Consider the following 12,730-nt stretch of genomic DNA (forward strand, 5'->3'; position numbering starts at 1 on the left):
TAGACCGAGCAGAGACACGCATCACTAGTTTTTAAGCATCCGAGTCAGCACTAGACAAGATCGTGGGGGAGGATCTCGGGGAGATGAGAGCACTATGGATCAGCAATGAGGCCCGTCACCACGATGTGGTTGGACGAGAGATACGGAGACCACACACGACATGTGGGACGACTGGAGCACGCACGATCGAGGTTCAACCTATCTCAGCCCTCCTTAGAGGAGACTGCTAGAGACGAGGCATTACTCTCGATGTAGCCCATCGGATACAAAGATCCAGGAGAGTGCGCCTCCTACCACTGTAGGAGATAGCCTGGCAGTCACAGATACATGAGCTCTTTGCATTACATCAGAGGACCACCAGGGAGTTGGGTTATATAGAACCTCCACATGTACTTGGAACTTTGTTTCGTAGCGGTTGACTGCTCCTGTTTTGTACTAGCCTTTTGCACTATTTTTTGTGCTAGCTTTTTACACATTTGCATTCTAGCATTTTAGCACTTAGTACTCTCAGCAAGGGCCTTAGTGAGCCCTTTGCTTCTGCCCACACTGGCTTGTATGGGTTACATATATCTCGTTTCTTGTCTCATAGACCCGTGAGGTCTCCTGAAGACATTAATACACCTTTCTCTCTCTCTCTCTCTCTCCCCCCCTTGGGGCCCTTGCCCTCTATTAAAATTTTTTGGAGGTGATGTTTTTCGCCTCACTATGGCATTCTTGAAAGTTGGTCGTTCAATTTGAATCATCCCACTGAATGAGTAAAACTAGTTTCACCCCTTAACCCTAGGAATAACAAACCCTTCTCTCTCTCTCTTCTTTGCCTCTCTGTTGACTTTCCCTTTGTGATTGTTTTTTGCCTCATTGTGGCTTTCGTAAACATTGGTACTTTGATTTGAATCATCCAGTGAATGAGTAAAAATAATTTCACCCCTTAAGGAGGGGGTCTTTAAACTTGAAATTTCAATTCTTTAAATTAAAGCATTTCTAAGGTCCAACTTGAGACCAAGCGAGGGTCTCTAGCGTGTGTCGTAGACGGGAGCCGAAGGCGGGCACTGCTCACGGATCATGGACGGGCAAAATTGCTTGCCCACATGGCGGAGAGGGCCGAGAGACATTCCAAGAGCATAGGCGGCTCTAGTTTGTAAAACACCCTTAAACCCCTGAGTCCTTAAACCCCTCGAGAGTCCATTTGGAGCTCAGGATGTAGCTCAGAAAGTCTCTTACAATCTCTCCGTCGAAGGAGCTTGTAGATTTCGTCATGTGGATCGCTTGCTCCAGAAGTTGCCGCAGAGCAACATATTGGTACGTTGCCCTCCTCGCGAAACATTCTCTACACCGTCTGTTTTTCGGAGATATGGCTTTCTTTGATTGCTCTGTAGATTCATGTTCTGCTGCTTCTCGAAAATGCGAACCATACAGCACCTCGCTTCGTCTCACTTTGTGTCCTTTCAGGTGCAGAGCTACTCTCTCAAAAGTGAAAGTATCTGGAGACTTGCCGTTGGGATGCGACCATAGCTGCGCAGGCTTTCATGGCAACGTTCCTTCTTCGGTGACACTCCTTCAGAGTCAGCGATGGATAAGTAGTGTGTGCACTGACTCTGGGACGAAAGCCCAGCACTATGATTTTAATTGGGAACAAAGTGATGTTGAAGAGGACGACTTTCCAAAACAGGTGCGATTTAAGGAGGCCGTTAAGAAGGGTGGATCTCAGACTGGGAAATTAAGTAGGAAGTTGATGAAATGTCGCTCTGACCAACCGGTTGTACCATTGTTGAAAGATTGGGTCTCAGAAGGCAACCCTCTTCCAAAGAATGTTCTCATTGTCGCAATCACAAACCTAAAGCGCGATCATAGGTACAAGCAGGCCCTGGAGGTATGTTTCACACGAAAAATAAACTAGGCAAATGCGAGAGGTTCAAGACTACGGATGCGATTTGGAATTTTTTGAAACATATCAGCGAAAGTTTCTGCTCCCGTTCTTCAAATGCTTTAGACAGCTCACTTGGCATATGACGAAAAGGGCGAAGAAGCTCTTTTCGCTCTGCATATTTGGGCACATCGTCATGGAAAAATCATTGTCACTTTCTTAGCAAGGAACGTTTCTGTCCGACCTGCTGAACCTGTCTAACATACTATAGCTAGTTACAAGGACTTTTTCGGAAGGCTTGTTTGGCCATTGCAAACGTTTCTGGGACGTTTTAATTTCGTGTTAGGGTTGTCAGCCTGAAGTGAAATGGGCATAGTGGCTTCCGACATGGTCATTTTCCTTCAACGGAGCTTTGTTTTGGAACACGACAAGCAAAAGATTCACAAGGGGCTACATTGGAAATCTCAAAGCGAATATGCAGATCAAACCATGAGTAATAACCAGAAGAAAGCGATTGTGGATTACACAGAAGACTTTAGAAACAAAGATCATTGCATTTCGAAATTGCCCAGGTCTCCACCTTTGACAGAGTTAAAGATTTCTATACGTGCCGACCCGCCAGTCCTTGTATAATGCACTAATGCATAGATACAAGGCTGATTGCATGCTTGATATCCACCTATAGCTGCTTACACCACTGCTTACTGTAAAAATCTAATGCATTAACTAGGAACATGACTGAAGCCAGCACAGACACATCCCCAACAGATGGCCAAACTTCTTCAATCCTCCCAGTTATCTGTGGGTCAGATATACCACCGGCACATACCAGGGTACTGTGTTGATACGACAGGGCAAAACAGTGGTTTCAATAGGCCTTGAGGGGCAAGGTCACTATATACCCCACCATTACAAGGACACAAGATTGAGAAGATATATCAACTGGCATACAGCTTTGCAAAGGAAACTATAGCCATCACCATGTTTCTGCTGTGCTCAAATTACGCACTCACAGCATGTTGACGCTGATTAGAATTGACTGCCACATGGCCCTTTACTATTGTCACGGGTCTGTGACGTATTCCTTTCCTAACCTTTCATGTATGCATGGTCTGTGAAAGGGTATGCCCTTTGAATGGGAGACTCCCTTCACAGGAGCTACAACTCTTGCTAGAAATGAATGCCTACAGAGGGTATCCTGCAGCGGAAGACTGATAGAGCGTCCTCCGTCAAGGCTCTGATACCATGTTAGAAATGAAAATCCCACCAGGGGGTATCCTATAGGCTGAAGAATGTCTCCAGGAATTACACGTGAAAGTGTTATTCTATGGAATCAAACGTCTTAACTTGTGTGTACTTCACAACCATGAGTGTTTGTGCATGTCAGTAAATAGACAGAGATCCAAGAGAGCTATAACACCAACAAAAGTATATTTCCGTCCACAAGTGGATACAATAAACAAGAGGCCTGAGTCCCACCAAACCTTGGTCCTCAATCCTTACTAAAAGCTGTACTATTATCACCCTGGCGCTTCTAGATCCCTGAGCCCACATGCTCCTCTGAGCTTATGTAGACTCTCTGTCCAGTGATTCCTCCACCTTACTGCCCGAGTAGTCAGCCTAGGTGGGCAGCACCTTCTGAGCTAAGTCTGCAGTTTCTCTGTGCCTCCTTCACCCTGGATGTAGGCCCAAGGAAGGTCCTTTGCTGCTCCTTTTTGCTCCCCGAATGGCTGCTCCAGGTGATGATTATGGAGGCCCCAAGCATGGTTGTTAAGACAATCGTGTCTTATGATAAGACACTTAAGACACGTGTCTTACCTTAAGACACCTTATACACTCTGTTTTTTTTCTTTGGGGTGGGTAGGGTGTAACAACAAACATCGGCTTTGACTTAACCAGCTATCATTGATGGTGACTTTGGATCCAGTAGTGGGAGACCTCATTAGGATGAATCTTGAGAGCTTTGACTCTTGAGAGTTGAAATTTTCCTTTCAATTATATGTATTGAGATGCATATTTCATTCATGTCACATGTGACTACAGACTGTTGCCATGATATTTATGTTTATTGATATATGATGATTGGTATATAATCTATGTAGCCTTCTAGGCTCTTGTTAAGTTGTTTATCTGGATTTTTCAATATCAAGATTCAATTGTCAGTTTAAGCCTTTAAAATTGTGAGTCGTGACTTGCAAGCTCGAGTCGTGACTCTTAACTTGCAAGCTGTTGAGTCGTGAGCCTTAGCTTTAACTTTTAAGTCAGAGTGACAAGTCATGACTCTTAACTACATTGTACGAGTGCATTGTTACTTCTTGCCTTGTTTAAGTGTAGCTTATTGTACTTCTAGAATCTAGCAACTAGCTAATGCTAGCAAGTTGTACACACTTGTATACATATATTAGTTAAATATTTATTATTATAACCACAATGACGTGTCTTACGTGTCTTGTCTTTAAGACACTTTAGACACTCGTGTCTGAAGCGTGTCTAATGTGTCGTGTCTTAATGTGTCTTACAACCATGGCCCCAAGGGTCCCCTTTATAGGGCTGATTGCCCCCCTTGTGTATCTGACTGGGCAAAGCCTGTCCAGCCCTAAACCAGCTTCCTCCAAGGTCATTACCAGGCCCAAAAACTGCCCAAACCTGCTGCGATTCCTATAGCTGCTTCCTGCTGCTCTGTCTAGACCTCTTCGAGGCCCTGAAATAGCTCCATACAGTCCACACCCACTGATCATCCGCCACCTCATCGCAGCCCTTGGATGCTGGATTTCCTGCACAGCCTGGATCTCCCCACCTGTGGACAGCTACGTGGCAATCATGCCTTCTCTGCCAGGTACTCCTTTGTCCTTGCTTTCCTTGACTACTGCTCACATGCAGCCACAATGCTGCCCATGTGGCAGTCTCTCATACCCTAGGTACAACCCCCCGATGCACTCCTCATTGGGGGGGCTCACAGGTGGGGAGGTGACCTATACATTTCCAACAACTCTACGTGGAGAGGCACACTGTCATGAGGATGGTGTTTCTATCATTGCTTTGTAATGGACACTCTCTCATAAAGGGTCACGCTTCTCACAAGGGGTACACATTGCACATGTCTTCATGCACATACCCTTTGTACACACCTTTCAAGTATGTTTCTCCACTCTCTACAAGAGTGAGGCCTATTGCATGGTTATTTCATTCTCATACATTCTGATTCTTAATCTTTTGACATAATGCTCCTTAGCTCATAACTGTTATTAGACTACTGGGATTTCTTACAATGGTACTACAGCCAACTTTCAGACCTCAAGGCCTCCACGCAACTGTGCATGGAGGAGATGGAGAAAAATGAATTTTTGTCCACACCTGCAGTCCCACTTGAAATTTATAAGGGCCTCTCTGTCCCCTAGTGTTACGATATGATGTGAATGGCACCTTAGACTTGTGCCCCTGGGCTGTCCCAGACCAGTGAGGTATGCCACTATGTGGCTATCCTAATCAGCGAATCATACCTCTTTGTGAAAGGACACATCTCTTCATTGGATGACCATGATGCGAACCATTTTTCCGCATGCAATTCAACAATCCAGATGTGAAAGGACACATCTCTTTATTTGGAATTTTAAACTGAATCGAAAGAGACGTGCTTGCATGCATGTGGGGTGCAACTAGTCCTCAGTCGTAGCTTATTTGCCAATTTGCAGTATTGATAAGTAAAAAAGGCTGAATGATTATAACTGTAGTGAAAGCTGGAGACCTTACTGAAGGATGGAGTAGACAGTGTGAGGAGGGAGTGAGAGAGAAAGAGAGAGCACACCGACACACACATGTGATATGCAGTATGTGTGTAGTATGTGTGTACCTCCCCAAGCACACAGTCAACCTTTTATATCAATGGATAAGGTTACAACACTAAGTACACCGTACTTAGTGTACTTAGCAATAAAAGTACTAACTGTACTTAAGTGTACTAACTGTAGTGGGGTGGCCATAATGCCTTTACCCCAACAACCTCCCACTTAAAGGCAATATGCCCTCAAGTAAAATTAAATGAGGAAAATACAGCATATACACAATGGAGTACATGGCCAAAGTCAACCTATACCCATCAACTGTCGGCAGTGTGCAAACCGCTCTGCAGGCAAGCCTTTTGTCAACAAATCTGCTGGATTGTCATCCGTGTGAATCTTGACAAGCTGAATCAGCTTATTCTCTATCACCTCTCTAATGAAGTGATACTTCACATCAATGTGCTTCGTCTTTGCATGAAAGACAGGATTGTGTGCCAACTGAATAGCACTTTGACTGTCACAATGCAACAATGGAATATCACCTGTAATGCCCAAGTCTCCCACTAGCCGAGATAGCCATAAGGCCTCCTTGCATGCCTCTGTGGCTGCAATATATTCAGCTTCCGTGGTAGACAAGGCTGTGCACTGCTGCAGCCTTGATACCCATGACACTGCACCTCCAGTGAATGTATAAACATAACTGGTAGTAGACTTCCGGTTATCTGGATGAGCAGCATAATCTGAATCTACATAACCATGCACCTTTGCATCCTGCTTGCCAAAGCATATGCACAACTCCTGTGTGTCCTTCAGGTATCTCATGATACCTTTCACTGCATTCCAATGCTTCTTGCCTGGATTTGCCATATACCTGCTAACCACTGCCACTGCAAACGCAATATCAGGTCTGGTAGCAACCATGGCATACATGAGACTGCCACAAGCTGAAGCATACGGAATCTTGGCCATTTCAGCCCTATCAGCATTTGACTGTGGGCTATCCATTGCACTGAGTTTCAAATATGGAGGCAGTGGAGAACTAAGGGTCTTCCCCCCCTCCATATGAAACCTGTGCAATACTTTGCCAATATACCCGGTGTGAGACAAATACAACAAACGCTGTCCCCTGTCTCTCCGTATCCGCATGCCCAGTATATGATTTGCATCACCAAGGTCCTTCATATCAAAGGCCTCATGCAATCTCTTCTTAAGGTCATCAAGCTCCTTACGAGCCTTACCAGCAATAAGCATGTCATCCACATATAAAATGAGAATGATTAAGCTGCCATTTGCAGCCCTTTTGGTATATAAGCAGTGATCGACATCACTTCTCTTGAAACCTTGGGACTTCATGAAGGTATCAAATTTCTTATACCATTCCCTTGGTGCCTGTTTCAGCCCATAAAGGCTCTTCTTAAGCTTGCATACAAGTGACTCCTTGCCCTTGACTGCAAATCCCTCTGGCTGCTGCATGTCGATCTCCTCATGAAGATCACCGTGAAGAAAGGTTGTTTTCACATCCATTTGGCATAATTCCAAATTCTCACATGCAACCAAAGCAAGTACAATCCTAAGTGTGGTCATCTTAACCATTGGAGAAAAGATCTCATCAAAATCGACACCATACTCCTGCTTAAAGCCCTTGGCAACCAACCTGGCTTTATACCTTGGCTTAGCTCCAAGTGTGACTTTCAATCTATACACCCACTTGCATGGCAGTACTTTCATGCCCTTAGGCAACTGCACCAATTCCCAAGTACCATTTTTATGGAGACTGTCCATTTCAGACTTCATGGCTAGTTCCCATTTTATCATGCATTTGCACGGCTTCCTTGTAACAGGAAGGTTCTCCACAGTCTGTAAGCATAATAAAATCTGCCCCTGGAACAAATCTGTCTGGCTGCCTCATTTGTCGAGTGGACCTTCGGACCCATTGGTCTTGCTGTCCAGCCTGCTGCTCACCTAAAACAGGTGGCTGTACCAGTAGATCAGGCTGCAGAATTATGCCTGGGAGATCTTCCAAAGGTGGTATATCCTGTAGGACATCTTCCGCCACTGCGGGCTGTCCATTTGGACCTGCTGCAGCATCATGCATTGGCTGATTACGCTGCTGTTGTGGCTGATTTGCAGCCTGCCTGAATTGTACAGGATGTCCCGAGTCATCAATGTCAACCTCTAAAGTATCAGAAGGCTTATCTACTACCTTAAACATACATGACTCATCAAATAAGACATCATTGCTGCGTATTAGCTTTTTATTCACAGGATCCCATAGGCGGTAACCCATCTCACCACTGTCACCATATCCAAGAAAAATGCATTTAAGAGACTTAGGATCAAGCTTGCTGCGATCTTCTCTGCGTATATGCACGTACGCAGTACAGGTAAAGACCCTCGAGTGCTTATAGGAAGGAGGTTTTCCTGTCCAAAGCTCCTCTGGCACTCTGCCATCCAGTCTTTTATTTGGTGACCTATTGATGAGGTGTACTGCTGTTTTTACAGCCTCAGCCCAAAATCCATAAGATAAAGCAGCATGTGACATCATAGAGCGGGACTTTTCCTGTATGGTTCTGTTCATACGCTCTGTAGTGCCATTCTGCGCTGGACTGTAAGGAGCAGGGAGTTCCCTTTTAATACCTCTAGCATCACAAAATGCATTGAATGCATTAGATATATACTCCCCACCGTTATCTGACCGCAAAGCCTTCGGTGTTCTGCCTGTTTGGTTCTCAACGAAAGCAAGCCATTTCTGGAACACTGGAAAGACATCACTCTTCAATCGAAGAGGATACACCCACACTTTCCGTGTGGAATCATCTATAAATGTGACAAAGTACCGTGCACCTCCAAGTGAAGGACTAGGCATCTCACACACATCTGTATGCACAAGCTCAAGTTGAGCATCTTTATGTCCTAATCTCCTCTTATGAGGACACTGTAATTGTCTACCATATATGCAGTGCTCACAAAACTTTAAATCAGAAAATTTCAGAGACGGTAAGTAGCCAAGGCGAGCCAATTGCTCCATTCCACTTATGCTCATATGTCCCAACTGGCTATGCCACATAGAAATATTCGGCAGCTCGGTGGCATGAATATCAGTATGATTACATACTTTAGCATGAAGGGTATACATCGTGTCAACCTTAGGACCTCTGGCAACAACCAGGGCACCTTTGGTGACCTTCCAGAAACCATGACCAAAGCTGGTCACAAAACCTTCGTCATCCACCATGCCAGTAGAAATCAAATTTTTCTTGACTTCGGGTACATGCCTGACATTGTGAAGCATAAGCTGAGTACCATCAGCAAATACAAGCCTGACATCTCCAACACCGACAATACTGCATGCATGATTATCCCCTAGAAACACGACTCCATTACTGCCTCCTGCATACCTGACAAACAACTCTCTTTAAGGTGTAACATGGAATGAGGCACCTGAGTCAATGATCCAAGAGTGCATGTCTGCAAAACCGCCTGCATGGAGAGCATGAGCATCCAAAGTAGAGAGAAATAGAACCTCTCCCTCACTGTCATAACCGTGTGTAGAATGCCCGACACACACATGTGGGGATAATGAAGTATGTGTGTAGTATGTGTGTACCTCGCCAAAGCACACAGTCACATTTTATATCAATGGATAAGGTTACAACACTAAGTACACCGTACTTAGTGTACTTAGCAATAAAAGTACTAACTGTACTTAAGTGTACTAACTGTACTGGGGTGGCCATAATGCCTTTACCCCAACAGACAGGGCAGGGCTGCTTCTCCTTTCCTGCTCACTACAAGGCTGCAAATAGGGATTTGCTGAAGGTCTGATGAAGGGGCTGGAACTGCAGCGATGAAGGCTTAAGACTGAGGCTGGGACAACTAGAATGAAGGGCTGCTAGCAACCAACCTGCACAGGCCGACTCTAGTGGTGAGCCACTTTGGAGATGCCCAAACTTTTGCAACTGTACCCAATGTGGCGATGTTGATATCTGCTGACATGCTGACTGCCGTGTGGCAGTGTCTGGTTGCTGTTCCTGCTGCAAACTCCTGCTGATGTCATGAACTCCTGTACAGATGCCTATGTGGCATCCTGTGGCGGCATGTGTGGTAGATCCATACTGTCCTGTAGGCTGTGACTGATGGGAATGCCTGCATAACCTGTCTTTGTCTGCGAGCTGTGGGGCTGACACGACTGCTGTCTGTGTGGCCTGTGGGTAGTACGGCTGCCTATGTGGCTGTATTCTTTGCTGAGCATATAGATTGTATGATATGCGGACAATAACTCAAAATTAGCAGAGATGTTTTTAATGAATCCGATAACACTCAGACTGGAAAACAGGGAAAACAGCAGCCATGGACCCATGACATTGAAGAGGAAAATGGGTATCCTGAGGTTCAATTGGAACAGCCCATGTAGAAAATAAAGAGAGATATGCCCAGGCTAGAGAAGTCCACAACGACTAAGCACTTCACACAAGTTCAATTCAAGATATACTCAGTGTTATGTACCTAGACACTTATTCTCGGATTACTTAATCCAGCAGGGTTAAGGGGCCTTGGGATTAAGGAAGCATGCTAAGGTGGGACTAGAGGAATTTAACACTGGCAAAGGGCAGGTGGCTATATTTAGCCAGGACGCTTTCCATGAAATGGGCTGCTCTTCTATGTAACAGTGGCCAAGGCTATTGTGTGGGTATTTAGTGTCTACACATCACTGGATGGTCTGGTCTGGATCTTGAGCCTAGACTCCTGCCTTCTACATGGGGGATCACGAGATACTATGCTGAAGGTTCCTTGTGGATGGTTCTGGTGCCATGGGACACCAGAGCTATGGGCATAGCCTTGTGTCACACTGATCTCCAGCCCTCATGCTTGGGGGTGGCTTGGCGATGAGTCACCTGCTGATTTTTATTATGTTTGCTGATTGTGTTTGGACTGTGTCTAGGGTTAGATCCTAGTGGGGATGCAATGGTTGATATCAGAGCAGCCCCCAACACAGTGAAGTGATGCAAGGTATGCAGTTGGAATGGTGCCAGGTCTGTAATCTGGTAGTTGGTGTGTTTCTGGAAACTGCTGAACTGTTATGCGGTGGTAATCAGTGTGATTGATAAAGTAGGGTGTAGGGAACAGTTCGCAGTAAAATTCTGTGAAAGAACCCCAAAGGGGTACTTGCAAGGGGGAAGGGGGGGAAGTATAACTGAGTGTGAACGAATTAAAGCAGGGTTGAAGTGCTGGTTTCTAGGAAAGAGAAAAGAATCCTGCTGTAATAGACTTGCAGGTGCATGAGAGGGAGGTTGTACGTGTTTGATTTGAAAAAACAGGTCGCAGATTTCTTAATTATTAAAGCTATTTCCATCCAAGCTAATTGCAGCATGGGATAGGCTGTAAGAACAGCTAATTGCGAATAAATCTTCTGTGAGAACTCACCCTGGTCATGATGAGACCAAGTTTTAGGGGGGATGCGACAGCTGCGTAGTTATTGCTGTGGCTGTCCTGTGGGAAGTCGAGGTAGAAAGGTGCTGCTGGGTCGAGTACTGTAGGGTGCGATTGGTTGCTGAGAGCCTGGGCAGGCTGTGCGATCTGCAAAAGACTATTGTAGTTTCTGGAAATGGATAGGCAGAGACTGAGAAATCTGGGTTGTGTTTGCGCGTCTAACAGGAGGCGGCTGCTGATTGCAGCTGTTCCTTCCGGAGAGCAAAAGGGTGGGCAGTTGCATTAAAACCCACACCATAGTCCATCCCAAGTAACTCTCCAATCATCCTATACCACGCAGTCCTACCTGCACACAAATGTCGTTAGGCGTCACAGACTTGGACGAGCTCTCAACCATGCTGGAGAATGCCCCAAGTTAGTAATGGCTCTCAATTATATAGATGCAGGGTGTCTTAGGTGTGTCAAGCCTAAGAGTGCTTTAGTGTGCCAAGTGTACCATGTCCCAAGTTTAGGATACGTATTTATAGGTTAACCTGACCTTCGTAACGCTAGCCATGTTATGTCCATATGTGGACATAACATTCTCCCCCCTTATTTTGAGACATAAAGACCTGAAATTGGCCTCGAAGAGAATCAGCACTTTGCCAAGTGCCATCCTCATCCGACCAATCTTTCCCCCTAACCTTCAGCTCTGGAACAATCATGTTCCTATGCTGCCAGTCTGTAGTGTATGTTGTAGCCATCACCGCTGCCGCGAACAAGTGGTCTACACACAGATATGCTGTGCAAAGTACACGTGACAGGGCGGCCCATGCTCTGATACCATGTTAGAAAATGCTCCATTAATTGCCACGTGTTGCCACTAGGTGCACCAAGTGCAAGGGTCCCAATCCCTGTCCCATAGCTGTGCATGCTTCCAGAGTTCTCCAAAAAGTCCTATAGCTCTGTAGGGTTCACCATTTCTTTATATCCAAGGTTCTCATTACCACACTTTTGCATATGGGATTTCTATCCCCCATTGTACATGTGTGGTTTGCACATCAAGAGGCCCTTTTTACCCCTCCAACATCCATTTGATCTATATACTTCAAGGTGCCACGAGAAGTTAGGACCACACCAAGGCCCCTATTTCCAACAATACCTTGTAAACTTTGCCAATCCGCATTACTTGAGAATCTTTTGGGAGTCTCAAGTAAACCCGTTGCCTTTTGAGAAAATCGCTTCTGATTAACATAAAAATTTGCTCTATCTTGAGCTCTTTTATGCTTTCCCTTGCCAACTACAACAGATCTTGTTGCTGTTGTAGAGCTCACCAATGCCATTCTATAAGCCAATACCTAAAGGGCACTAGGCTGGTATCCATACATCAACATGAATGGCCTGTTCCGGGTTGCTGAATGCTTAGCACTAGCAAGGGAAGATAATCTTCCTAATCAGACTGCCGTAGGGACATAATTGGCCGACGTCGTACTGGGCTGAGTATCCAATTTCTAGAATATAGCCTGCTAGAAATGCCCAATGTACTTATCATTGACTATTTCAGCCAGCAAGCCATACAGGCTAAATAGCTTCTCAACAAGCAAACGAGCAAGCTAGGTGGTTGTAATAGTCTCTCTTGTAGGTATGAATCTAGCCAATTTGGTGAGTCAGTCAACGA

At 45.3% G+C, this 12,730-nt stretch overlaps 1 protein-coding gene across 2 annotated transcripts in view; it reads left to right on the top strand.

Moving 5' to 3' along the window:
• The first annotated feature begins 1,024 nt into the window (after positions 1-1,024).
• LOC147891632 (pentatricopeptide repeat-containing protein At1g07590, mitochondrial-like) overlaps positions 1,025-12,730 on the top strand; it is a 34,559-nt gene continuing 22,853 nt past the window's right edge. For both annotated transcript variants that reach the window (XM_087388776.1, XM_087388777.1), the window contains exons 1-2: positions 1,025-1,299; positions 1,450-1,870. In XM_087388776.1, coding sequence (XP_087244902.1) covers positions 1,256-1,299; positions 1,450-1,870 — 465 coding nt within the window. In that variant the 5' untranslated portion in view covers positions 1,025-1,255. The remainder of the gene's footprint in view (positions 1,300-1,449; positions 1,871-12,730) is intronic.

This window comes from Dipteris shenzhenensis, chromosome 17 (assembly GCF_047967505.1).
Source record: "Dipteris shenzhenensis isolate YYH24624 ecotype China chromosome 17, Dip_SZ_1.0, whole genome shotgun sequence".
In the NCBI taxonomy this organism is placed as follows: domain Eukaryota; kingdom Viridiplantae; phylum Streptophyta; class Polypodiopsida; order Gleicheniales; family Dipteridaceae; genus Dipteris; species Dipteris shenzhenensis.